Source organism: Scyliorhinus torazame, unplaced genomic scaffold (genome assembly GCF_047496885.1).
Source record: "Scyliorhinus torazame isolate Kashiwa2021f unplaced genomic scaffold, sScyTor2.1 scaffold_308, whole genome shotgun sequence".
In the NCBI taxonomy this organism is placed as follows: domain Eukaryota; kingdom Metazoa; phylum Chordata; class Chondrichthyes; order Carcharhiniformes; family Scyliorhinidae; genus Scyliorhinus; species Scyliorhinus torazame.
In genome coordinates, this window is record NW_027308035.1 from 1 (window position 1) to 26,672 (window position 26,672).

At 47.4% G+C, this 26,672-nt stretch overlaps 1 protein-coding gene across 1 annotated transcript in view; it reads left to right on the top strand.

The window, feature by feature from the left end:
- The first annotated feature begins 1,087 nt into the window (after nucleotides 1-1,087).
- Nucleotides 1,088-26,672, top strand: part of LOC140406142 (probable tubulin polyglutamylase TTLL9) — a 223,315-nt gene continuing 197,730 nt past the window's right edge. Inside the window, exons 1-2 of the mRNA XM_072494285.1 lie at nucleotides 1,088-1,239; nucleotides 17,812-17,923. Of these exons, the coding sequence (XP_072350386.1) occupies nucleotides 1,088-1,239; nucleotides 17,812-17,923 (264 nt within the window). The remainder of the gene's footprint in view (nucleotides 1,240-17,811; nucleotides 17,924-26,672) is intronic.

Genomic DNA, 26,672 nt, shown 5'->3' on the forward strand with positions numbered 1-26,672 from the left:
CTGTCCCGGCTCTCTCTCCTCCCGCGCTGTTTTCAATGTCCCGGCTCACTCAGCTCCCGCGCTGTTTTCACTGTCCCGGCTCACTCACCTCTCGCGCTGTTTTCAATGTCCCGGTTCACTCACCTCTCGCGCTGTTTTCACTGTCCCGGCTCACTCACCTCTCGCGCTGTTTTCACTGTCCCGGCTCACTCAGCTCCCGCCCTGTTTTCAATGTCCCGGCTCACTCACCTCTCGCGCTGTTTTCAATGTCCCGGCTCACTCACCTCTCGCGCTGTTTTCAATGTCCCGGCTCACTCACCTCTCGCGCTGTTTTCAATGTCCCGGCTCACTCACCTCTCGCGCTGTTTTCACTGTCCCGGCTCACTCACCTCTCGCGCTGTTTTCAATGTCCCGGCTCACTCACCTCCCGTGCTGTTTTCACTGTCCCGGCTCACTCAGCTCCCGCGCTGTTTTCACTGTCCCGGCTCACTCAGCTCCCGTGCTGTTTTCAATGTCCTGTCTCACTCAGCTCCCGCGCTGTTTTCACTGTCCCGGCTCACTCAGCTCCCGTGCTGTTTTCACTGTCTCGGCTCACTCAGCTCCCGCGCTGTTTTCACTGTCCCGGCTCACTCAGCTCCCGCGCTGTTTTCACTGTCCCAGCTCACTCACCTCCCGCGCTGTTTTCACTGTCCCGGCTCACTCAGCTCCCGTGCTGTTTTCACTGTCCCCGTCACTCACCTCTCGTGCTGTTTTCAATGTCCTGTCTCACTCACCTCTCGCGCCACTGCCTGTAGACGAGAGAAAATATAGCCAAATACAGGAAAGCTCCAAGAACGTGCCCAATTGCTCAAATAGCCGGAGAACTAAATTTAAATGTTGCCACGGTCCCACAGGACCACAGGTTGCCTCCACTTTGAGAGAGAGCTGGCTGGTGGTGATTTAGCCTGAGGATCACTACACTACAAGGTTGAGAATAACCCTAGCTGGTGCATAAATTGAACCCATGCTGTTGTCTTCGCATTGCTAACCGGTCATCCAGCCAACTGAGCTAACTGACCCCCCAACCCCAGCCAGGGAAATAATCATACAACTAATGTGTAAATAGGTCATGATCAAAACCAGCATCGTTGGGCAGAATATCTCATTCATATGCTTGGCACCAGATTCCCAAGCAAATGTTCGACTCAGAACTTGGCCGCGGCTGGAGACCCCTGAGGAGACATCGAACACATTGAGTGACTTCATCGGCAACTTGTCCAGGTGAGGTGTCAGAGGAAGCGCATAAACCTCTGAACAATCCATTCACCTAAACTTCCAAGCACCAACTGCCCTGCATGTGGCATAGTTTGCAGATTGTGCATTGGACCAATCAGCCATCTCAGAACCCCTTGAACTGGAGTGGAAACAAGTCATCCTTGATCCTGAGGGACTGTCCAAGAAGGATGAGAAGAGTTTATGATTCCTTTAAGAAGAGTTGGCAAGAGAGAGGGTGGGCAGTCCTTCATGTGTTCGGCTGAGTATGGTTGAGATGGCCTAGGCTGGAGCATGACATGAGAAAAATGGTAACCTTGATGCCAAATCAGCACACTGATTACCCAGCTTTTAGGTGTGTGTGTACAAATCAGTTAAACAAGGTGGTATCCTGCGCAGTACCCATCAGAATATAGAACATAGAACAGTACAGCACATAACAGGCTCTTCGGCCCTCGATGTTGTGCCGAGCATTGTCCGAAACCAAGATCAAGCTATCCCACACCCTGTCATTCTGGTGTGCTCCGTGTGCCTATCCAATAACCACTTGAAAGTTCCTAAAGTGTCCGACTCCACTATCACAGCAGGCAGTCCATTCCACACCCGAACCACTCTATGAGTAAAGAACCTACCTCGGACATCCCTCCTATATCTCCCACCCTGAACCTTATAGTTATGCCCCCTTGCAACAGCAACATCCACCCGAGGAAATAGTCTATGAACGTCCACTCTATCTATCCCCCTCTCATCTTATAAACCTCTATTAAGTCGCCTCTCATCCTCCTCCGCTCCAAAGGGAAAAGCCCGAGCTCCCTCAACCTTTCCTCATAAGACCTATCCTGCAAACCAGGCAGCATCCTGGTAAATCTCCTTTGCACCCTTTCCAATGCTTCCACATCCTTCCGAGAATGAGGTGACCAGAACTGCACACAATACTCCAAATGTGATCTCACCAGATTCATGTACAGTTGCAGCATAACCCCGTGACTCTTAAACTCAAGCCCCCTGTTAATAAACGCTAACACACTATAAGCCTTCTTCACGGCTCTACCCACTTGAATAGCAACCTTCAAAGATCTGTGGACATGAACCCCAAGATCTCTCTGTTCCTCCACATTCCTCAGAACCCTGCCGTTGACCCTGTAATCCGCATTCAAATTTTTTCTATCAAAATGAATCACCTCGCACTTATCAGGGTTAAACGCCATCTGACATTTTTCGGCCCAGCTCTGCAACCTATCAATGTCTCTTTGCAGCCTACAACAGCCCTCCACCTCATCCACTACACCACCAATCTTGGTGTCATCAGCAAATTTACTGACCCACCCTTCAGCCCCCTCCTCCAAGTCATTGATAAAAATCACAAATAGCAGAGGACCCAGCACTGATCCCTGTGGTACACCGCTGGTGTTGCTGCTAACTTTAGCCTTAGTTTAATTGCTCTGTTTTATCACCTTTGCTCTTGAGTCGCCAGGTATCTTTCTGATACCGCCACGCGGTTCAAGTCCGAGTAATGATCAATAATCCAACACACCGCTTAGTAAGAGTTAAATCAACGCACATTTATTATATACAGTAATCAATGCTTATGCATAGATTCTACTTCTAAGCTACTTCCTACAACTAACAGGCCAATACTTAACTTTGGAAATGGCCCACCAGGTCAGGGAAACGAATGGCCTTTCGTTTGGGTCCTGAGCCTGCGGGAATCGAAGCTGGTACCGATCGATAGCTAGGAGCGCCTATCTCGTAGCGAGCGTTGAAGTAAGACTTACGATTTGAGTGGCTGTTGCATAAGGTCAGCAGAAGGGTGCAGGAGGCAGAAGGGGTTGCAGAAGGGTGTCCAAGGGTGGCAGAAGGATCGATTTGAACTTGGACTCTATTCTTATAGTCCCCAGGGGCTTCCCGCCTTTCGGGGCAGACCCGGTACCTGGTTCCACCCAATCACTTGGTTCGATATTCTCCAATGCTGGAGTGATTCCTTGATCGATGGGCGGTTTTGGGGTGGTCGTTCACCTCTCTTTGTGTAGGCTACTGTTGGCGCCGAAAAGTCTGGGTTGGCTTTGTGTGTCTAATTTGTTGCACATTGTTCCCGGGGATTGCTAATTAGTATTCAGGTGGCTGGTGTTTTGTTATGCTGATGGCTGCAGGTATCGATCTTGTCTGGCCTTCCCAGAGGCGAATACACAGTTTTACCTGCAGCTGCTTGTTTTAGTCCTGTTGGCTGATTGTCCCATCAGCCTTTTCCGTTTGCCATTTTAAATCGGGGTTAGCCATTCTAAATCGGGAGTTAGCCATTTTAACTGGCTACAAATCCTCCTTGTGATCCTAACGCGAAGCATGAAGGATCACATCATTATGTTGCTTTCCATTCCCTGACCTGGGGGAGGGGGAAACACTTCCTTCATGGCGTCTGCACTGACCATAGCTATGCACAAAAAATTTTAACTAACAATTCTAAGGGTGCTATGTCAGACAGGGACATGCATTGCAAAACGATAAACTGGGAACCTCTAACTTATCCTTAATATACTACACTCGCTTAAACATTCCATTATCCTTCCTTCCTCAATCGTACAACAAAATCATAGCATTTCATACAGTCTTTCCTGGCTTGGCAGTCAAGCTCAGGATCATACAATTTTTGCTCATGAAAAAGTTCTTTACATCTCTTTATTTACAATAACAATAAACGCAAGTGAATGTACTTTATTACTTTATTATAGATCTCGGGGGTCGAGGGTCTGGTCGTAACCCAACATAAGGGATCTGATCCTATATACCGGGGTTCGAGCGCGGTAGGCTCTCCTTCTCCATTTTCGTAGACGCATAGTCTGCACTACACAGCAGAGTATCGCCAATGCTAGCAATGTTTCGATTACATAGGACAGAGAGTACCAGGTTATGAACCTGGCACACCAGGATGATGTGGTGTCGCTGGTGACTGGGCTCTGGGTACTGCCGGGCAGTGAAACATTAACGGCTGGGGGGGCTTGAAGTCATGGGGTTCACGTTCACGCGCAACCAAATGTCCAATAGCACAAAGGTGATCCACTCTTTCCTTTTCTTTCTTTGTTTTCTCCGGTCCTGGAGCTTCTGGAGTTCTGTAGAAACAAGCATAGTGTCTGTAACTATCTTTGTTTAATATCTGGTACGCTAGTGTGTCTGTCCTTTGGTGCCAATTATTCCCTTTATAATTGGTCACCATGTGTGACTCCCTCATTCTTTTTTTCAAAAAACAAATTTTAGGACACGGCACACTTCCCAATAATAAACCAGTGCTGATTTAGCATCCAAATGTTCCAGGATGTAAATAGCAGATGGCGGGCAACCTAAAGGTTACCTAAACAAAACAAAACTTTTTGAACTGAAAAATGTCAAAATGAGGTGCGTATGGGCCGCGACGGGTAAGAGTTGGATGGAGTCCCCGGGTAGGACGGCTACCAATGCCGTATCTCTCCTACCCGAGGGGGGGGTTCCCAGGCAGGGCGGGTCTCAAGCCGTTTCTCCACTGCCTGAGCAACCGACAAGAACGGGCAAAAATGTAGTCATTGTGGCTGGGCTGCCGTAGCGGTTCTACCTTCGAACCAGAAGGGCAGTTACGAGCGGGCATCTGGTACCCGAACAAGTGTCTGCCGACAAGCTAGTTCCTCTGAATAAGTGTCTGGCAACGGTGAGTCTCTGTGGGCAAGTCCTCAGAGGTTTCAGGTGAATTGGCGTCTGGCAATGGTTAGTCTCTGAAGGGAAGTCCTCAGAGGTTTCGGCCGAATAGGCGTGTGGCAGTGAGAAAAATTCTCCTGTCGGACATACAACATTTAACAAACTTACAAACAACGTAAAACATTCTGCAGGTTCCATCAGAAAGGATTGGCTTCTCCCAAGCGGTTCCTTTGAAACATCATCTGGACACCTCAGTTCTCGGTTACAAACAGGGTCGCAAAGGGGTTATCGGTTTGGGAGTCAGACCCAAGGTCGTCCTCTTCTCCTGGGTGCCAAACTCTGGGCCGTTTTAACATTGTCAACTAATTGCTCCACGGCTTCCTCGTGTGTGAGGGCCGTTACTTCGGGGCTGGTCAGGTCCAAACCTAACAGATATTATTATCATAGAATTTACAGTGCAGAAGGAGGCCATTCGGCCCGTCGAGTCTGCACCGGCTCTTGGAAAGAGCACCCTACCCAAGGTCAACACCTCCACCCTATCCCCATAACCCAGTAACCCCACCCAACACTAAGGGCAATTTTGGACACTAAGGGCAATTTATCATGGCCAATCCACCTAACCTGAACATCTTTGGACTGTGGGAGGGAACCGGAGCACCCGGAGGAAACCCACGCACACACGGGGAGGATGTGCAGACTCTGCGCAGACAGTGACCCAGCGGGGAATTGAACCTGGGACCCTGGAACTGTGAAGCAATTGTGCTATCCACAATGCTACCTATTCTGTGCCTTTCATGGGGCGTCCGGTCATGAGGGTGTGTGGGGTGTAACCTGTGGAGGTAGAAATAGTGTTACGCAAAAACATCAGCGCAAAAGGGAGGACTGAGTCCCAGGTGGTGGTGTTCTGCTGGACCATTTTTCTGAGGGTGGTATTTAGGGTCCGATTCATGCGCTCCACGATACCACTCGACTGTGGGTGGTATGCTATGTGGAATTTTTGGGTGATGCCAAATATCGTGAGGACGTTCTGCATGACACGTCCCGTAAAATGGGAACCTTGGTCGGATTCAATGCTGCGGGGGAGTCCCCATCTTGTAAAGATGTGGTGGGTCAAAATCTTGGCTGTGGTTTTTGCAGTGTTTGTGCGGGCTGGGAATGCTTCCACCCATTTTGTAAATGTGTCAATCACCACAAGTACATATTTGTAGCCATTCCGACAAGGGGGCAATGGACCTATAAAGTCAATCTGGAGGTTAGTCCAGGGGCCATTAACAGATCGGGTGTGGCTGAGTTGAGCCTTTTTGGCATATCTGTCCGGATTATTCTGCGCACAGATAAGACCGTTTTCTATGTAATGGTTTACATCTTCCTTTAAATTCGGCCACCAACAAAGCTGCTTGAGATGGGCTGTAGTGGGATCGATTCCCTGATGTCCATGACCGTCATGGAACAAGCAAATCAATTGATTCCTGTCCTGTTCAGGAACCACATAAAGGGTGTCTTTTAACACCACACCGTCAAGTGTTCAGAAGGGAGGGTCAAAGCGCAGAAGAGTAATAGTTATAGGGGACTCTATAGTCAGGGGAACAGATAGGCGCTTCTGTGGACGTGAAAGAGACTCCAGGATGGTATGTTGCCTCCCTGGTGCCAGGGTCCAGGATGTCTCCGAACGGGTAGAGGGAATCCTGAAGGGGGAGGGCAAACAGGTAGAGGTCGTTGTACATATTGGTACTAACGACATAGGCAGGAAGAGGCATGAGGTCCTGCAGCAGGAGTTCAGGGAGCTAGGCAGAAAGTTAAAAGACAGGACCTCGAGGGTTGTAATCTCGGGATTACTCCCTGTGCCACGTGCCAGTGAGGCTAGAAATAGGAAGATAGAGCAGACAAACACGTGGCTAAACAGCTGGTGTAGGAGGGAGGGTTTCGGTTATCTGGACCACTGGGAGCTCTTCCGGGGCAGGTGTGACCTGTATAAGATGGACGGGTTGCATCTAAACCGGAGAGGCATAAATATCCTGGCCGCGAAATTTGCTAGTGTCACACGGGAGGGTTTAAACTAGTATGGCAGGGGGGTGGGCACGGGAGCAATAGGTCAGAAGGTGAGAGCGTTGAGGGAGAACTAGGGAATATGGACAGTGTGGCTCTGAGGCAGAGCAGACGGGGAGAAGTTGCTGAACACAGCGGGTCTGGTGGCCTGAAGTGCATATGTTTTAATGCAAGCAGCATTACGGGTAAGGCAGATGAACTTAGAGCTTGGATTACTACTTGGAACTATGATGTTGTTGCCATTACAGAGACCTGGTTGAGGGAAGGGCAGGATTGGCAGCTAAACGTTCCAGGTTTTAGATGTTTCAGGCGGGATAGAGGGGGATGTAAAAGGGGAGGCGGAGTTGCGCTACTTGTTCAGGAGAGTATCACAGCTATACAGCGAGAGGACACCTCAGAGGGCAGTGAGGCTATATGGGTAGAGATCAGGAATAAGAAGGGTGCAGTCACAATGTTGGGGGTATACTACAGGCCTCCCAACAGCCAGCGGGAGATAGAGGAGCAGATAGGTAGACAGATTTTGGAAAAGAGTAAAAACAACAGGGTTGTGGTGATGGGAGACTTCAACTTCCCCAATATTGACTGGGACTCACTTAGTGCCAGGGGCTTAGACGGGGCAGAGTTTGTAAGGAGCATCCAGGAGGGCTTCTTAAAACAATATGTAAACAGTCCAACTAGGGAAGAGGCGGTACTGGACCTGGTATTGGGGAATGAGCCCGGCCAGGTGGTAGATGTTTCAGTAGGGGAGCATTTCGGTAACAGTGACCACAATTCAGTAAGTTTTAAAGTACTGGTGGACAAGGATAAGAGTGGTCCGAGGATGAATGTGCTAAATTGGGGGAAGGCTAATTATAACAATATTAGGTGGGAACTGAAGAGCATAGATTGGGGGCGGATGTTTGAGGGCAAATCAACATCTGACATGTGGGAGGCTTTCAAGTGTCAGTTGATAGGAATACAGGACAGGCATGTTCCTGTGAGGAAGAAAGACAAATACGGCAATTTTCGGGAACCTTGGATGACGAATGATATTGTAGGCCTCGTCAAAAAGAAAAAGGAGGCATTTGTCAGGGCTAAAAGGCTGGGAACAGACGAAGCCTGTGTGGCATATAAGGAAAGTAGGAAGGAACTTAAGCAGGGAGTCAGGAGGGCTAGAAGGGGTCATGAAAAGTCATTGGCAAATAGGGTTAAGGAAAATCCCAAGGCTTTTTACACTTACATAAAAAGCAAGAGGGTAGCCAGGGAAAGGGTTGGCCCACTGAAGGATAGGCAAGGGAATCTATGTGTGGAGCCAGAGGAAATGGGCGAGGTACTAAATGAATACTTTGCATCAGTATTCACCAAAGAGAAGGAATTGGTAGATGTTGAGTCTGGAGAAGGGGGTGTAGATAGCCTGGGTCACATTGTGATCCAAAAAGACGAGGTGTTGGGTGTCTTAAAAAATATTAAGGTAGATAAGTCCCCAGGGCCGGATGGGATCTACCCCAGAATACTGAAGGAGGCTGGAGAGGAAATTGCTGAGGCCTTGACAGAAATCTTTGGATCCTCGCTGTCTTCAGGGGATGTCCCGGAGGACTGGAGAATAGCCAATGTTGTTCCTCTGTTTAAGAAGGGTAGCAAGGATAATCCCGGGAACTACAGGCCGGTGAGCCTTACTTCAGTGGTAGGGAAATTACTGGAGAGAATTCTTCGAGACAGGATCTACTCCCATTTGGAAGCAAATGGACGTATTAGTGAGAGGCAGCACGGTTTTGTGAAGGGGAGGTCGTGTCTCACTAATTTGATAGAGTTTTTCGAGGAGGTCACTAAGATGATTGATGCAGGTAGGGCAGTAGATGTTGTCTATATGGACTTCAGTAAGGCCTTTGACAAGGTCCCTCATGGTAGACTAGTACAAAAGGTGAAGTCACACGGGATCAGGGGTGAACTGGCAAGGTGGATACAGAACTGGCTAGGCCATAGAAGGCAGAGGGTAGCAATGGAGGGATGCTTTTCTAATTGGAGGGCTGTGACCAGTGGTGTTCCACAGGGATCAGTGCTGGGACCTTTGCTCTTTGTAGTATATATAAATGATTTGGAGGAAAATGTAACTGGTCTGATTAGTAAGTTTGCAGACGACACAAAGGTTGGTGGAATTGCGGATAGCGATGAGGACTGTCTGAGGATACAGCAGGATTTAGATTGTCTGGAGACTTGGGCGGAGAGATGGCAGATGGAGTTTAACCTGGACAAATGTGAGGTAATGCATTTTGGAAGGTCTAATGCAGGTAGGGAATATACAGTGAATGGTAGAACCCTCAAGAGTATTGAAAGTCAAAGAGATCTAGGAGTACAGGTCCACAGATCACTGAAAGGGGCTGCACAGGTGGAGAAGGTAGTCAAGAAGGCATACGGCATGCTTGCCTTCATTGGCCGGGGCATTGAGTATAAGAATTGGCAAGTCATGTTGCAGCTGTATAGTACCTTAGTTAGGCCACACTTGGAGTATAGTGTTCAATTCTGGTCGCCACACTACCAGAAGGATGTGGAGGCTTTAGAGAGGGTGCAGAAGAGATTTACCAGAATGTTGCCTGGTATGGAGGGCATGAGCTATGAGGAGCGATTGAATAAACTCGGTTTGTTCTCACTGGAACGAAGGAGGTTGAGGGGCGACCTGATAGAGGTATACAAAATTATGAGGGGTATAGACAGAGTGGATAGTCAGAGGCTTTTCCCCAGGGTAAAGGGGTCAATTACTAGGGGGCATAGGTTTAAGGTGAGAGGGGCAAAGTTTAGAGTAGATGTACGAGGCAAGTTTTTTACGCAGAGGGTAGTGGGTGCCTGGAACTCACTACCGGAGGAGGTAGTGGAGGCAGGGACGATAGGGACATTTAAGGGGCATCTTGACAAATATATGAATAGGATGGGAATAGAAGGATATGGACCCAGGAAGTGTAGGAGATTGTAGTTTAGTCGGGCAGTATGGTCGGCACGGGCTTGGAGGGCCGAAGGGCCTGTTCCTGTGCTGTACATTTCTTTGTTCTTTGTTCTTTGTTGGTCAGTGTATTTCTAAATCTCTCATAGGATGCTGGATACTTCCCTTTTACAATCTCCTTGAGATTGCTGTCCTGCTTCTGGGTCTCTACTAGATCCTCGATCTTCGTCTGTGAGACCTGAACTGCACTCACTGGCGCGCTTTCGACGGGTTTCCAAAAATACCCATGTCTGGAACCTGCTTTAGCCAGTGCGTCGGCTTTTACATTTCCAGGGGGGGGAGGAACGATGGTGACTGCGGACTTTGATGATCCCATAAGTCCTGTTCTGGGCTTTTTCTAAAATATGACGGAGCAATGGGGCTGAGGGGAGGGGTTTTCCGTCTGCGGAAACAAATCCTCTTGCTTCCCACAGGGGCAGAAATTCCGTAAGGCTGGTACAGACATAGAGGCTGTCCGAGTATATGTCTGCTGGGCTGGGGAAGGAATTTGGGTGCTCAACTGTATATGCAATGGCCGCAAGCTCTGCTGCCTGCGCGCCTAAGTGTCCGGGTAGTTTCAGCGCTATTTCCTCACGGGCGCGTCCCTGCGCGTCCTCGACATAGATACCGCAACCTGTTATGCGCTTCCCATCCAAGACTGTGGAAGATCCATCCACATAAATCTTTATGGGCTCACACGTGTCCGTGTGCGGGGGGCTCTGAGTTGAATTACCTATCTTTCTGGGGGGTGTTTTAGCGATAAAGGAATTGTTGTGATGTGGAGAGATAATCTCACATTCAATGGGGGGTTCCGGGGTACTGTAAGTTGTCGGCTAAATAGGTGTGTGTCTTTGTCCTTTTCACAGTGATGTCCCGTCCCTGCAAGAGAAGGGTCCATCTAGCTGCTCGAATCTGACTAACTGTACCGTCCTTGAATCATCCGTCCAGTAAAAGTTGGGTCGGTGTGTGTTCGGTGAGAATTGTGATGGGGTTTCAGTCCGGTAATGGAGGAAATGTACTGGACTGCCCAGAAAACTGTGAGCAGGTGCCTCTTACAGGCTGAAAATCCCTGCTCCACAGCATCTAAAAGTCTGGAGGCGTAAGCTACTGGCCTTTACTGGTCATGCCGTTCCTGGAGGAGCACGGCCGAAAGGGTGCGGTCTGTGGTCGCTACCTCTATGGCGTAAGGGGAAAGCGGGTCTGGAACTTGTAGTGCGGGGTCTGCACTGAATGCTTGTTTTAAAGAGACCACAGCATCCGTATGCTGCGGAAGCCATTCCCAGGGGGCTCCTTTCTTTAGGAGGTCTGAGAGGGGTGCTGCCTTGCTGGCGAAACCGTCAATGTGGTTTCGGCTGTAGCCAACCAGTCCTAAAAACGACCGGAGGGCTGAAACGTTCTGGGGAAGGGGCAATTTAGCAATCGAGTCAATCCTTTTATGCTCGATCTCGCGTTTACCGTGCATGATAATTGTTCCCAAATATATCACTTTTTCTTCCAAAATCTGGGCCTTTTTGGGGTTGACTTTACAACCAATTGAATGTATTAGTTCCAGGAGTTCGGACAGAAGCTCAATGTGCTCTTCCTTGGTGTCTGTCTGCAGTAGTAGGTCATCTACATACTGTACCAGACATTCGGGGCGAGAGAATTTTGCTAAGCCATTTGCCAGCTGTCAGTGGAAAATGGAGGGGGAGTTGTGGAATCCTTGTGGCAGGCATGTCCACGTGTACTGCTGTGCTTTAAAGGTGAAGGCAAATTTGTACTGGCACGCCTTTGCCAATGACAATGGACCAGAATCCATTACTGATGTCCAAAACCATGAAGTAGCGGGAATTGAGTCCCTGCTTGAGCATGGTCTCGGGACTTGTTGCTACGGTGGGGGCTGCTGCGGGGGTGACTTTGTTGAGTTTCTGATAATCGATGGTCAGTCGCCATGATCCATCGGGCTTTCTCACTGGCCAAATCGGGACATTATTAGTGGAGGCTACTGATCGAAGTACGCCCTGCTCTAATACACTCTCTATTACCTTTGAGATTCCTCCCTCTGCCTCTTGGGGAAATCCGTACTGTTTTGGGGGTCTAGGGTCAGGTCTTGTTATTTGTACGGAGCCAGTCATCCATCCACAGTCATGCCTGTGGGTCGCGAATGCTGCCCTGTTCTTTTGCAGAACTGCCCTAACCTGCTTGTCCGTGCTAAGCGTGGTCGGGTTGAACCAAAATTCGCCTACTGCGCTAATTTTGTTCATGTATTCGCCTATGTTGAGCGTTGCGGGGGCTCTTGCAGATTTCGCCATCTTCCAGACACACTGGTTGACTGGATCGAATGAAAGATTGTGGGAATTCATGAAATCAATTCCCAGGATGTGTTCTGCTGTGTGGGGCAGGTCAACTAAAACTACGGGGTGCTTGGTGATGATGGTGCCGATTTGAATGGGTACAGGGGCTGTGATGTGTCCCTGCTGTGAGTGGCCTGTAAAGCCGCTGAGGGTGATAGTGGCTGTGTTGGGCCACGTGTCTTTTTAGAACATGGTGGAAGAATTTATTGTGGTGCGGGACCCTCCTGTGTCCCAGAGAAATTCGATGGGCTGTCCCCGAATTTTTGCTGCAACTACTGGTCGTCCTGACCTATCCCAAAGGGTGTCGTAGACCCAACTGGGGGAGCCCGTACACAGTCAGTCCGTTCCGGTCAAGTCTGTCTGATCTGAACAGGCGCTAACGCTATGAATGGACTCTGTCTTTTTCTTAATCAGAGTGCCCGTCTGCTGGGCTCTCTGTGGCTTTTTAGGGGCATTGCACTCTTTCGCGAAATGCCCCAACTGTCCGCAGTTGTAAGACTCCTGTGACCAGGGTGGGGGGCTGTTCTTTCCCTCATTCACCCATGCGGGGTTCTGGTGTGTTGTTTTTACTGCCTGCATATCTGTTTTTCCTCGCTATTCTTGACTGCGGAATTACTTTGAACAGATTGCTCCCAAATGCGGGACACTCTTTTCACTACCCACTTCTCGTTATGGGCCTCCTCTGAGGGATCATAACTCGTACAGGCTTTCTGTCCTGTTTCTGTGGCATGGGAGAAAAGGGTGCGGGTCCACTTGGCCATGTTGTCTGGGGACAAATGGGCACGGTCTACGTCTCCAAAGACTGCTGCGAAGTGAATCCACAGGCGTCCAGTGAACGCTGTGGGGTGCTCAGATTTCTTCTGCCTACATTTGTTGAGGCCATCTACGGGGTCACCCCAGTTATACCCGATCGCATCCAGTATGCATCTCTGCAAGGGTGCCTCCTCCTACATTCTGTGGGTCGGGAAGGGCTGCTGCTAGCGACGGATCTAAACTTAAAACCATGAGCTTTACATGCTCTCTCTCATCCAGGCCGTACATGTTCGCCTGATGTCTAACTGTGGCAAAGAACTGGTGGGGGTCTGAGGCGGGGAGGAACGGTGTGATCTTCTCGCACGCGTCCCGTAATTGGGTCACTGTTAAGGGGGTGGAATATAGAAATTCCGCATCGTCCGATGTGGCCGTGCGGTGGGTGGTTACAGGGTTCATTGGAGCTTGAACAATCTGCTGTGTGGGGGGTTGGGGCGCTCTTCTCTTTTGTGGCTTTCCCTGCGCACATGTTCCTTGAACACATCTCTGCGCTGTTTCGTTTAACTCTTCCCAATCAGGGCCGTCTTCCTGATCTAGCTTTTCCCCAAAGGTTTCCTGAAAACCTTTTTGAACAGAAAGCAGCGATTGCAGCTCTGCAATCTGCTTCCGGCACTTTGCGTGATCTAAGGTGCTTTGTCTTTGTTGTGTGGTGGCAGCATGGAGTGCTCTTAATGCTGCCTTGAGATCACTACACTGTTTCTGTAATGTCTCTACCTGTGTTTCTGTCTCCTCACGTTGCGTGTCCTGATAGGCCTTTTCGTATTGAGACTGGAAGCTGCTTCAATGCGCCAGACAAGACTGGTGAGCCCGTTTGGCGTCATCCACCTCTCCATCTTTTGCTGCCAATTTCCTCCTCTATTCCATATTCTCTCTTTCTACTTCGCTTACATCGACCTTACTCATCCGATGTATGCCCTCAACTTCTTTGCGGAGCGACTTAACGACCTCCTCTGTGCCTCGCAATTGTGCCAAACAGGACATGATTGCCATCGGCTTGCGAGCTTTTCCCAAACTCTTTTTGTGGATCTCGCTCAGGTTCTCCCACCAAGTATATCTTATACTCCCGGGACCCGATTCCTCGTTATCACAGAAATCATTCCAAAGGGGCCATCCTTTCCCTTTGAGATATTTCCTGATTTCTTCCTCCCAAATGGGACATTGTCCCATTCTACTGCTGCTGGTCGCTGCGACCGCAAATTCCTCAGGGTTCATGAGGCGCTGCATTGCCTGCATTGCCATCTTGCTTATCCGAATGCCTGTTCTTTAAAATTTGGAACAGGGGGCTAAGGTGGTGCTGTAAATACGCGTACGGCTTTCGCTACTTTCCGATATACAAACTTCTGACAGTTTGACGCAACAAAAATCTATCAGTTTTACTTTATAGCCTTGTTAGTTACGCATGCATACACACACTTCCGATTTATGAGTATTGATCAGAACTCCTTGAACACTTGTGGTTTTCTGTTTCCAATTGGATCTCTAATTCAAATTCTTGGGTTCTCCCGGAGTGGATTTCCACTTCTAGATTGGGTCCCACCAGAGTCGTCAAATGTTGCTGTGGTTCAAGTCCGAGTAATGATCAATAATCCAACACACTTAGTTTAATTGCTCTGTTTTATCACCTTTGCTCTTGAGTCGCCAGGTATCTTTCTGATACCGCCACGTGGTTCAAGTCCGAGTAATGATCAATAATCCAACACACCGCTTAGTAAGAGTTAAATCAACGCTCATTTATTATATACAGTAATCAATGCTTATGCATAAATTCTACTTCTAAGCTACTTCCTACAACTAACCGGCCAATACTTAACTTTGGAAATGGCCCACCAGGTCAGGGAAACAAATGGCCTTTCGTTTGGGTTCTGAGCCTGCGGGATTCGAAGCTGGTACCGATCGATAGCTAGGAGCGCCTATCTCGTAGCGAGCGTTGAAGTAAGACTTACGAGTTGAGCGGCTGTTGCAGAAGGTCAGCAGAAGGGTGCAGGAGGCAGAATGGGTTGCAGAAGGGTGTCCAAGGGTGGCAGAAGGGTCGATTTGAACTTGGACTCTATTCTTATAGTCCCCAGGGGCTTCCCGCCTTTCGGGGCAGACCCTGTACCTGGTTCCAAGTGATTGGACGTCGTCCCAATCACTTGGTTTGATATTCTCCAATGCTGGAGCGATTCCTTGATCGATGGACGGTTTTGGGGTGGTCGTTCACCTCTCTTTGTGTAGGCTCCTGTTGGCGCCGAAAAGTCTGGGTTGCCTTTGTTTGTCTAATTTGTTGCACATTGTTCCCGGGGATTGCTAATTAGTATTCAGATGGCTGGTGTTTTGTTATGCTGATAGCTGCAGGTATTGATCTTGTCTGGCCTTCCCGGAGGCGAATACACAGTTTTACCTGCAGCTTTAGTCCTGTTTTAGTCCTGTTGGCTGATTTTCCCATCAGCCTTTTCTGTTTGCCATTTTAAATTGGGGTTAGCCATTCTAAATCGGGAGTTAGCCATTTTAACTGGCTACACTGGTAACTGGTCTCCAGTCTGAAAATTTTCCATCCACCACCACCCTCTTCGATGTGATAGCCAGTTACTCATCCAATTGACCAAATTTCCCTCTATCCCACACCTCCTTACTTTCTTCAGAAGCCGACCATGGGGTGCCTTATCAAACGCCTTACTAAAATCCATGTATACATCAACTGCTCTTCCTTCATCGACACACTTAGTTACCTTCTCAAAGAATTCAATCAAATTTGTGAGGCAAAACCTACCCTTCACAAATCCGTGTTGACTATCCCGGATTAAGCTGCATCTTTCCAAATGGTCATAAATCCTATCCTTCAGGACCTTTTCCATTAACTTACCGACCACTGAAGTAAGAGTAATCGGCCTATAATTACCAGGGTCATTCCTATTCCCTTTCTTGAACAGGGGAACAACATTCGCCACTCTCCAGTCCTCTGGCACTATCCCCGTGGACAGTGAGGACCCAAAGATCAAAGCCAAAGGATCTGCAATTTCATCCCTTGCCTCCCAAAGAATCTGAGGCTATATCCCATCTGCCCAGGGGACTTGTCGACCCTAACGTTTTTCAAAATTGCTTATACGTCCTTCCTCAGAACATCTACCTCCTCCAGCCTACCCGCCTGTATCACACTCTCATCCTCAAAAACATGGCCTCTCTCCTTGGTGAACACTGAAGAAACGTATTCATTCAATGCCTCTCCTATTTCTTCTGACTCCATGCATAAGTTCCCACTACTGTCCTTGACCGGCCCTAACCTCACGCTGGTCATTCTTTTATTTCTCACATAAGAGTAAAAAGCCTTGGGGTTTTCCTTGATCCGACCCGCCAAGGACTTCTCATGCCCCCTTCTGGCTCTCCTAAACCCTTTTTTCAGCTCATTCCTTGCTACCTTGTAACCCTCAAGCGACCCAACTGAACCTTGTTTTCTCATCCTTACATACGCTTCCTTTTTCCTCTTGACAAGATATTCAGCCTCTTTTGTGAACCGTGGTTCCCTCACACGGCCATTTCCTCCCTGCTTGTCAGGGACATACCTATCAAGGACACGCAGTATTTGTTCCTTGAACAAGCTCCACTTTTCATTTGTGCCTTTCCCTGACAGTTTCTGTTCCCATCTTATGCTCCCTAATTCTTGCCTAATCGCATCATAATTATCCCTCCCCCTATTATAAACCTTGCCTTGCCTTATGGCCCTATCCCTCTCCATTGCAATAGTGAAAGACACCGAATTGTGGTCACTATCTCCAAAGTGCTCTCCCACAAACAAATCTAACACTTGGCCCGGTTCATTACCCAATACCAAATCCAATATGGCCCCCCTCTTGTCGGCTTATCCACATATTGTGTCAGGAAACCCTCCTGCACACACTGTACAAAAACTGCCCCATCTGAACTGTTCGACCTATTGAGGTTCCAATCAATATTTGGAAAGTTAAAGCCACCCATGACAACTATGCGCAGATGTTGTGGAGCATTAGGAAGCCACATGAAACCTGTCATATGAGGAGCAATTGAAGTCTCTGGGTCTGTAATCGGTAGAGTTAAGCAGGATGAAGGGGGATCTCATTGAAAGTTACAGGATACTGATAAGCCTGGATAGAGTGAACGTGGAAAGGATGTTTCCACTTGTAGGAAAAACTAGAACCAGAGGGCATAGCGTCAGACTAAAGGGACGATCCTTTAAAACTGAGATGAGGAGGAATTTCTTTAGCGAGAGGGTGGTGAATCTGTGGAACTCTTTGCCGCAGAAGGCTGCGGAGGCCAAGTCACTGAGTGTCTTTAAGACAGAGATAGATAGGTTCTTAATAAGGGGATTAGGGGTTATGGGAAGAAGGCAAGAGAATGAGAAACATATCAGACATGATCGAATGGCGGAGCAGGCTCGATGGGCTGAGTGGCCTAATTCTGCTCCTATGTCTTATGGTCTTAAAAGGCGATACAGAGCTAGTTTTGGCCCTGGTATAGTTTTGAAGGTATCTATTAAACTCCCCTCAACATCCTCTGCTCTCAAGTGAAAATTTCTGCTCAAAGCAGAGCCCAAACAGAGACACGAATCCCATACTTTGAGGTTAAAAGTCTGAGCTGTCTTGAATCCATCAGTTTAGTTCGTTGTGTACCTGTGAATCCGTCCTCTGTCCTTTTTAATGAGGCAGTGATCTCCGACGTGGCTTTGTATTAACCAGTTCCTGTTTTATAGGCAGTTGTTTAGGTTTATGTTTGTACCCTGTTGCATGTTCATGTCCTGCCTCTCACTGAGCTCTCCCTTGTTCACAGTGAAGGGGAGTGGGACTTTTACTGGTGTGACATCAGCTGGCTGCGAGAGAACTTTGGCTACACATATATGGATGAACATGTCCGTGTCTGTCACTTTCGCAATCACTACGAGGTATGAATCCCACTGTTCCAGGGCATGATAGAAATAATCACCACAAAATGGAGCTCATCACAATTAATTTGAAAACAACAGGAAGACATTGGTCCGGGGCACTGGTCATTAATGGGCAGTAATGCATCGTGCACTCACCCCCCTACCCCACCCCCTCCCGCCACTTTGCCCTCCTCCTTACCTTGAATCATCATAGCCATGAAGTTGTGATTGCTTCTCGCAGGTTATTGAGGGGGGAGTTGTGACTCGAAGCTTGGTAAAAGAGTTGAGTTTTAAAGAGGAGATGTTCAAATTCCCCTGCTGACTTGCCCTTCTCTATTTCTGTAAACTCCACTAGTCCGACAACTCTCTGAAACCTCTAATCCTCCTATTGTGGCCTCTCTGATTTTATTCACACCACCTGCCTTCAACCACTGGACTTATCTTCTGGAATTCTCTCCTTAAACCTCTACACCTGTCATCTCCTACCAGACCCTTCTCAGAAGGGTAGCATTGTGGATAGCACAATTGCTTCACAGCTCCAGGGTCCCAGGTTCGATTCTGGCTGGGGTCACTGTCTGTGCGGAGTCTGCACATCCTCCCCGTGTGTGCGTGGGTTTCCTCCGGGTGCTCCGGTTTCCTCCCACAGTCCAAAGATGTGCAGGTTAGGTGGATTGGCCATGATAAATTGCCCTTAGTGTCCAAAATTGCCCTTCGTGTTGGGTGGGGTTACTGGGTTATGGGGATAGGATGGAGGTGTTGACCTTGGGTAGGGTGCTCTTTCCAAGAGCCGGTGCAGACTCGATGGGCCAAATGGCCTCCTTCTGCACTGTAAATTCTATGAATCTATGAACTCAGCTCCCCACTGTTCACCTGTTCTAAGATCTCTTCCTATGGCCCATTGTAAAATCTGTTGACACTTTTGTGTAGCACCTTGAGATATTTTACTCTGGGAAAGGCACTGCAGCCAACTCTCATTGTTAACAAAATTTCACAAAAGGTGAAATTGCAAACACTGAACTTGAGGAGTGTACGTATTACAAACAATTGCAAACAGTGCACGCTTTCTATGTTGGAAAGGTGAGATTTAACCTTCATTCTGTTAATTCTCTAACACATCGAGTCAAGTGAGAGGTGTTAGAGTCACAGAGGTTTACAGCATGGAAACAGGCCCTCAGCCCAACTTGTCCATGCCGCCCAATTTTTACCACTAAGCTAGTCCCAATTGCCCGCATTTGGCCCATATATGGGGAGCACACAGCCCACTCTACAGGTGTGGTACAGCAGAAATGGAAAATAATTTTTGAAAGCAAAACAATGTTTATTCTATGAACTCAAGTTAACCTTTTTAAAACATACAGTGAACATCTTAGCAACCATCAATTCAAACATAACCCCCAAAGAAGACAACACTAAGTAATCCTTAAGCTGTCCTTTTAACATCCATAAGACTTTTTAAAAAAAACTTTAAACAGAAGCACATCAGGTTAAAGTCACTACTGAGAGCAGTTATTAGTTTTAAATCACTAAAGTATCGATTTACAGTCTTTAGATTACAGAGAGAGAGACTCATACACCATCTGGCTGTGACTACAGCTATCCAGCTCTGAAAACGAAACTAAAACACACCCTGCAGCAAATAGCCTAAAACGAAAGTAAAAAGCTGTCAGACAGCCCAGCTCCACCCATTCTCTGACATCACTGCAGTAGTCAACACCCATTTCTTAAAGGTACTCTCACTGCTGATATTTATATACACACCCATTTATAAACACCTATTTCTTAAAGGTACTCTCACATGACACCTCCCCCCAGAAAAGAAAATAAACCATCAACTTCAAGATGGTTTCATTATTCAACTTTTCACTATCCTTTAAGAAATGCACACAGTAAATGTACATTTTTGTTTCAAAAAATCAACACACGCAAACAGGTGTAATAGTATAGTCCATTTTGGTTCTTCTTCCTCCAACTGAAATCCTTCTCGATTGACAGTCTCTTTGAACAAGAAGGTCTCTGCACGATCCATCCATTTCTCTACGCCTCGGCATTTCTCTTTAAAGTCAGATACTTTAGTTCAAATCTGACCACAGAGTCCCTTGTAATTCTCCAACACAGGAGCATTGGTTATCACAGCTTTCAGGCAGTCAAATGCCTGTTGAAAGTCCGCTGTCCACTGAAATCTTTGATGTTTCTACAGCAAGTCTATCAGTGGAGCAACCACGCTACAAAACGTTTGCACAAATGTTCGATCAAATCCAGTCATGCCAAGAAATCGCATTATTTCCCTTTCTCTTTAGGGTATCGGAAACTCCTCAATAACTGTTGGTTTCACATCCCGTGTAACCATTCGGCCAAGGAAAGTGACTTGGGCTTTTCCAAATTCACTTTTGGCTAGGTTTATCACCAAACCCGCCTTCTGAAGTCGATTGAATAACTCCAACAGATGTTTTAAATGTTCTTTCCATGTCTGGCTGAAAATTACCAGATCGTCGATGTGTACCGTTCAATTGGGTAATCCTGAATCAACTTTGTTAGTTAACCGTCGAAATGTGGCTGGGGCGTTTTACATGCCAAATGGCATAACTTTGAATTGGTATATACCATCTGGAGTCACAAAAGCTGTAATTTCCTTCACCCTTTCAGATAAAGGCACCTGCCAGTAACCTTTAAGTAAATCCAGTTTGGAAATAAAAGCTGATTGTCCCACTTTCTCAATGCAATCCTCCAAACGTGGGATAGAACATAAGAACATTAGAACTAGGAGTAGGAGAAGGCCATCTGGCCCCTCGAGCCTGCTCCGCCATTCAATGAGATAATGGCTGATCTTTTGTGGACTCAGCTCCACTTTCCGGCCCGAACACCAGAACCCTTAATCCCTTTATTCTTCAAAAAAATATCTATCTTTATCTTAAAACATTTAATGAAGGGGCCTCAACTGCTTCACTGGGCAAGGAATTCCATAGATTCACAACCCTTTGGGTGAAGACGTTCCTCCTAAACTAAGTCCTAAATCTACTTCCCCTTATTTTGAGGCTGTGCCCCCTAGTTCTGCTTTCACCCGCCAGTTGAAACAACCTGCCCGCATCTATCCTAACTATTCCCTTCATAATTTTATATGTTTCTATAAGATCTCTCCTCATCCTTCCAAATTCCAACGAGTACAGTCCCAGTCTACTCAACCTCTCCTCATAATCCAACCCCTTCAACTCTAGGATTAACCTAGTGAATCTCCTCTGCACACCCTCCAGCGCCAGTACGCCCTTTCTCAGGTAAAGAGACCAAAGGTGTGGCCTCACTAACACCTTATACAATTGCAGCATAACCTCCCTAGTCTTAAACTCCATCCCTCTAGCAATGAAAGACAACATTCCATTTGCCTTCTTAATCACCTGTTGCACCTGTAAACCAACGTTTTGCGACTCATGCACTAGCACACCCAGGTCTCTCTGCACAGCAGCATGTTTTAATATTTTATCATTTAAATAATAATCCCTTTTGCTGTTATTCATACCAAAATGGATAACCTCACATTTGTCAACATTGTATTCCATCTGCCAGACCCTAACCCATTCACTTAACCTATCCAAATCCCTCTGCAGACTTCCGGTATCCTCTGCACTTTTTGCTTTACCACTTATCTTAGTGTCGTCTGCAAACCTGGACACATTGCCCTTGATCCCCAACTCCAAATCATCTATGTAAATTGTGAACAATTGTGGGCCCAACACTGATCCCCGAGGGACACCACTAGCTCCTGATTGCCAACCAGAAAAACACCCATTAATCCCCACTCTTTGCTTACTATTAATTAACCAATCCTCTATCCATGCTACTACTTTACCCATAATGCCATGCATTTTTCTCTTATGCAGCAACCTTTTGTGTGGCGCCTTGTCAAAGGCTTTCTGGAAATCCAGATATACTACACCCATTAGAACATAGAACATAGAACATTACAGCGCAGTACAGGCCCTTCGGCCCTCGATGTTGCGCCGACCTGTGAAACCACTCTAAAGCCCATCTACACTATTCCCTTATTGTCCATATGTCTATCCAATGACCATTTGAATGTCCTTAGTGTTGGCGAGTTCACTACTGTTGCAGGCACGGCATTCCATGCCCTTACTACTCTCTGAGTAAAGAACCTACCTCTGACATCTGTCTTATATCTATCTCCCCTCAATTTAAAGGTATGTCCCCTCGTGCTAGACATCACCATCCGAGGAAAAAGGCTCTCACTGTCCACCCTATCCAATCCTCTGATCATCTTGTATGCCTCAATTAAGTCACCTCTTAACCTCCTTCTCTCTAACGAAAACAGCCCCAAGTCCCTCAGCCTTTCCTCAGAAGATCTTCCCTCCATACCAGGCAACATTCTGGTAAATCTCCTCTGCACCCTTTCCAATGCTTCCACATGCTTCCTGTAATGCGGCGACCAGAATTGCACGCAATACTCCAAATGCGGCCGCACCAGAGTTTTGTACAGCTGCAACATGACCTCATGGCTCCGAAACTCAATCCCTCTACCAAAAAAGTACGAAGTCTTACAACACCAGGTTAAAGTCCAACAGGTTTGTTTCGATGTCACTAGCTTTCGGAGCGCTGCTCCTTCCTCAGGTGAATGAAGAGGTCTGTTCCAGAAACACATATATAGACAAATTCAAAGATGCCAAACAATGCTTGGAATGCGAGCATTAGCAGGTGATTAAATCTTTACAGATCCAGAGAAGGGGTAACCCCAGGTTAAAGAGGTGTGAATTGTACCAAGCCAGGACAGTTGGTAGGATTTCGCAGGCCAGATGGTGGGGGATGAATGTAATGCGACATGAATCCCAGGTCCCGGTTGAGGCCGCACTCATGTGTGCGGAACTTGGCTATAAGTTTCTGCTCGGCGATTCTGCGTTGTCGCGGGTCCTGAAGGCCGCCTTGGAGAACGCTTACCCGGAGATCAGAGGCTGAATGCCCTTGACTGCTGAAGTGTTCCCCGACTGGAAGGGAACATTCCTGCCTGGTGATTGTTGCGCGATGTCCGTTCATTCGTTGTCGCAGCGTCTGCATGGTCTCGCCAATGTACCACGCTTCGGGACATCCTTTCCTGCAGCGTATGAGGTAGACAACGTTTGCCGAGTCGCACGAGTATGTACCGCGTACCTGGTGGGTGGTGTTCTCACGTGTAATAATGAGAACCAATACCAATAAAAGCTAACACACAGTACGCCTTCTTAACAACCCTCTCAACCTGAGTGTTTGAGGTGAGGGACGCCGACAGTGTCCCTGCTGATTTCATCTGTGGGAAGTGCACCCATCTCCTGCTCCTCAGAAACCGCGTTAGGGAACTGGAGCTGGAGCTGGATGAACTTCGGATCATTCGGGAGGCAGAGGTGGTCATAGATAGAAGCTTCAGGGATGTAGTTACTCCGAAGAATAAAGATAGATGGGTGACGGTGAGAGGGGCTGGGAGGAAGCAGTCAGTACAGGGATCCCTGTGGTCGTTCCCCTTAGTAACAAGTATACCGCTTTGGATACTGTTGGGGGGGGATAACTTACCAGGGGTAAGCCATGGGGTGCAGGTCTCTGGCACAGAGTCTGTCCCTGTTGCTCAGAAGGGAAGGGGGGAGAGGAGTAGAGCATTAGTCATTGGAGACTCCATAGTTAGGGGGATAGAGAGGAGATTCTGTGGGAACGAGAGAGACTCGCGGTTGGTGTGTTGCCTCCCAGGTGCCAGTGTGCGTGATGTCTCGGATCGTGTTTTCGGGATCCTTAAGGGGGAAGGGGAGCAGCCCCAAGTCGTGGTCCACATAGGTACCAACGACAAAGGTAGGAAAAGGGATAGGGATGTAAGGCAGGATTTCAGGGAGCTAGGGTGGAAACTTATATCTAGGACAAACAGAGTTATTATCTCTGGGTTGTTACCCGTGCCACGTGATAGCGAGACGAGGAATAGGGAAAGAGAGGAGTTGAACGCGTGGCTACAGGGATGGTGCAGGAGGGAGGGTTTCAGATTTCTGGATAATTGGGGCTCATTCTGGGGTCGGTGGGACCTCTACAAACGGGATGGTCTACACCTGGACCAGAGGGGTACCAATATCCTGGGGGGGAAATTTGCTAATGCTCTTCGGGAGGGTTTAAACTAGTTCAGCAGGGGCTTGGGAACCTGAATTGTAGCTCTAGTATACAGGAGGTTGAGAGTAGTGAGGTCATGAGTAAGGTTTAAAGTTGCAGGAGTGTACAGGCAGGCAGGAAGGTGGTTTAAAGTTTAAAGGTGTCTTCTTCAATGCCAGGAGCATCCGGAATAAGGTGGGTGAACTTGCGGCATGGGTTGGTATCTTGGACTTCGATGTTGTGGCCATTTCTGAGACATGGATAGAGCAGGGACAGGAATGGTTGTTGCAGGTGCTGGTGTTTATATATTTCCGTAAGCTCAGGGAAGGTGGTAAAAGAGGGGGAGGGGTGGCATTGTTAGTCAAGGACAGTATTACGGTGGCAGAAAGGACGTTTGATGAGGACTCGTCGATTGAGGTAGTATGGGCTGAGGGGTTTTCTGTAGGCCTCCGAAAAGTTCCAGAGATGTAGAGGAAAGGATTGCAAAGATGATTCTGGATAGGAGCGAAAACAACAGGGTAGTTGTTATGGGGGACTTTAACTTTCCAAATATTGACTGGAAACACTATAGTTCGAGTACTTTAGATGGGTCCGTTTTTGTCCAATGTGTGCAGGAGGGTTTCCTGACACAGTATGTAGATAGGCCAACAAGAGGCTAGGGCGTATTGGATTTGGTACTGGGTAATGAACCAGGACAGGTGTTAGATTTGGAGGTAGGTGAGCACTTTGGTGATAGTGACCACAATTCGATTACGTTCACTTTAGTGATGGAAAGGGCTAGGTATATACCGCAGGGCAAGAGTTATATCTGAGGGAAAGGCAATTATGATGCGATGAGGCAAGACTTAGGATGCATCAGATGGAGAGGAAAACTGCAGGGGATGGGCACAATGGAAATATGGAGCTTGTTCAAAGGGCAATTTATCATGGCCAATCCACCTAACCTGCACATCTTTGGACTGTGGGAGGAAACCGGAGCACCCGGAGGAAACCCACGCACACACGGGGAGGATGTGCAGACTCCGACACAGACAGTGACCCAAGCCGGAATCGTACCTGGGACCCTGGATCTGTGAAGCAATTGTGCTATCCACAATGCTTCCGTGCTGCCCTGGATGCTCCAAAGTGAGTGCCAACGCAGCTCCCGAGCCGTCAAGCGGTCTAACAGGAGCTGCAACTGGACACACTTCTTGCACGTGAAGGAGCCAGGGACAGTGGAAGTGTCCCTGAGCGCCCCATCGCACATGAGGAGCATGACACGGGTCTGGGATCTCCTGCTATGTCTTAAACCTTCGGTTAACTTATACAACTACAAGTCCGGAAAAAACCCGAGAAAAAATAAATAAATATACCAATGAAAAGAAAAAGAAAGAAGAAAAAGTACTTACCAGTCACTTACCAGGATAAAAAGCACCACCTTCCCCCCAAGCTTCGAATTCCCACCTAGCTTCAAATTCCCAAACTCACTCTTAGCTGTGTCTCACTCTGACTGTGTCTTCTCTGGCTCACTGGGAGAACTCCCAGTAATAGGACAAGAGTCCGTTCTTGTAACTGCATTCACCTTTCGATAGTCCACACACAACCGTTGGGTACCGTCTGGTTTAGGTCCCATCACTATGGGTGAGCGCCATTGGCTGCAACCCACTTCAATTATGCCATTTTTAAGCATACTCTCAATCTCTTTGGTAACCTGAGCCAATTTTAAAGGGTTACGTCTGTATGGGTGTTGTTTGATTTGGACAGCCTTTCCCACATCTACATCATGTATAGCCATTTTAGTACTTCCCAATTCATCTCCACAAACTTGCCCATGTGATATCAATAACTCTTTCAGGTCAGTTTTTTTTTCCTCTGGAAGGTACCTCAACAATTTATCCCAATTTTTAAGAACATCCTAGTTTTCCAATTTAATTTGAGGAATGTCAAATTCACAGTCATCTGGATTTGGTTCGTCACTTTGAGTTAGAATCATTAAAACCTCCTCCTTCTACTCTCCTTCCCTTTCAAAGTACCTTTTAAACATATTCACAGGACGCACTCAGTGAGTCTTCCTTCTATCTGGTGTTTTTACCACATAATTCACCTCACTTAATTTCCTTTCAATCTGTAAGGTCCACAAAACCTAGCTTTTAAAGGTTCACCTACCACTGGTAACAATACGAAAACTCTATCTCCACTGGCAAAACTACGAACTTTGGATTTCCTGTCCGCTCCCAGTTTCATCACATTTTGTGCATCTTTCAAATGCTGTCGAGCCAATTCACCTGCTCACTTTAATTGTTTCCTAAAATTAGACACGTAATCCAATAATGTAATTTCCGATTTCTCACTCACCAATTTTTTCTTAATCAATTTAAGTGGTCCTCTTACCTCAGTCAAAAGGACTAAATTTGGTAGACGCATTAGGTGCATCTCAAATTGCAAACAGTACGAATGGAATTCCTTTTTCCCAATCCTCTGGATAATCGTGACAATAAGCCCTCAACATTGTCTTTAATGTCTGATGCCACCTTTCTAACGCTCCCTGCGATTCTGGATGGTATGCAGTTGATTTAAATTGTTTTATTCCTAAGCTATCCATAACTTCTTTGAATAACCTTGAGGAAACATTTGATCCTTGATCCGATTGTATTTCTGTGGGTAGTCCATATCTAGTAAATAATTT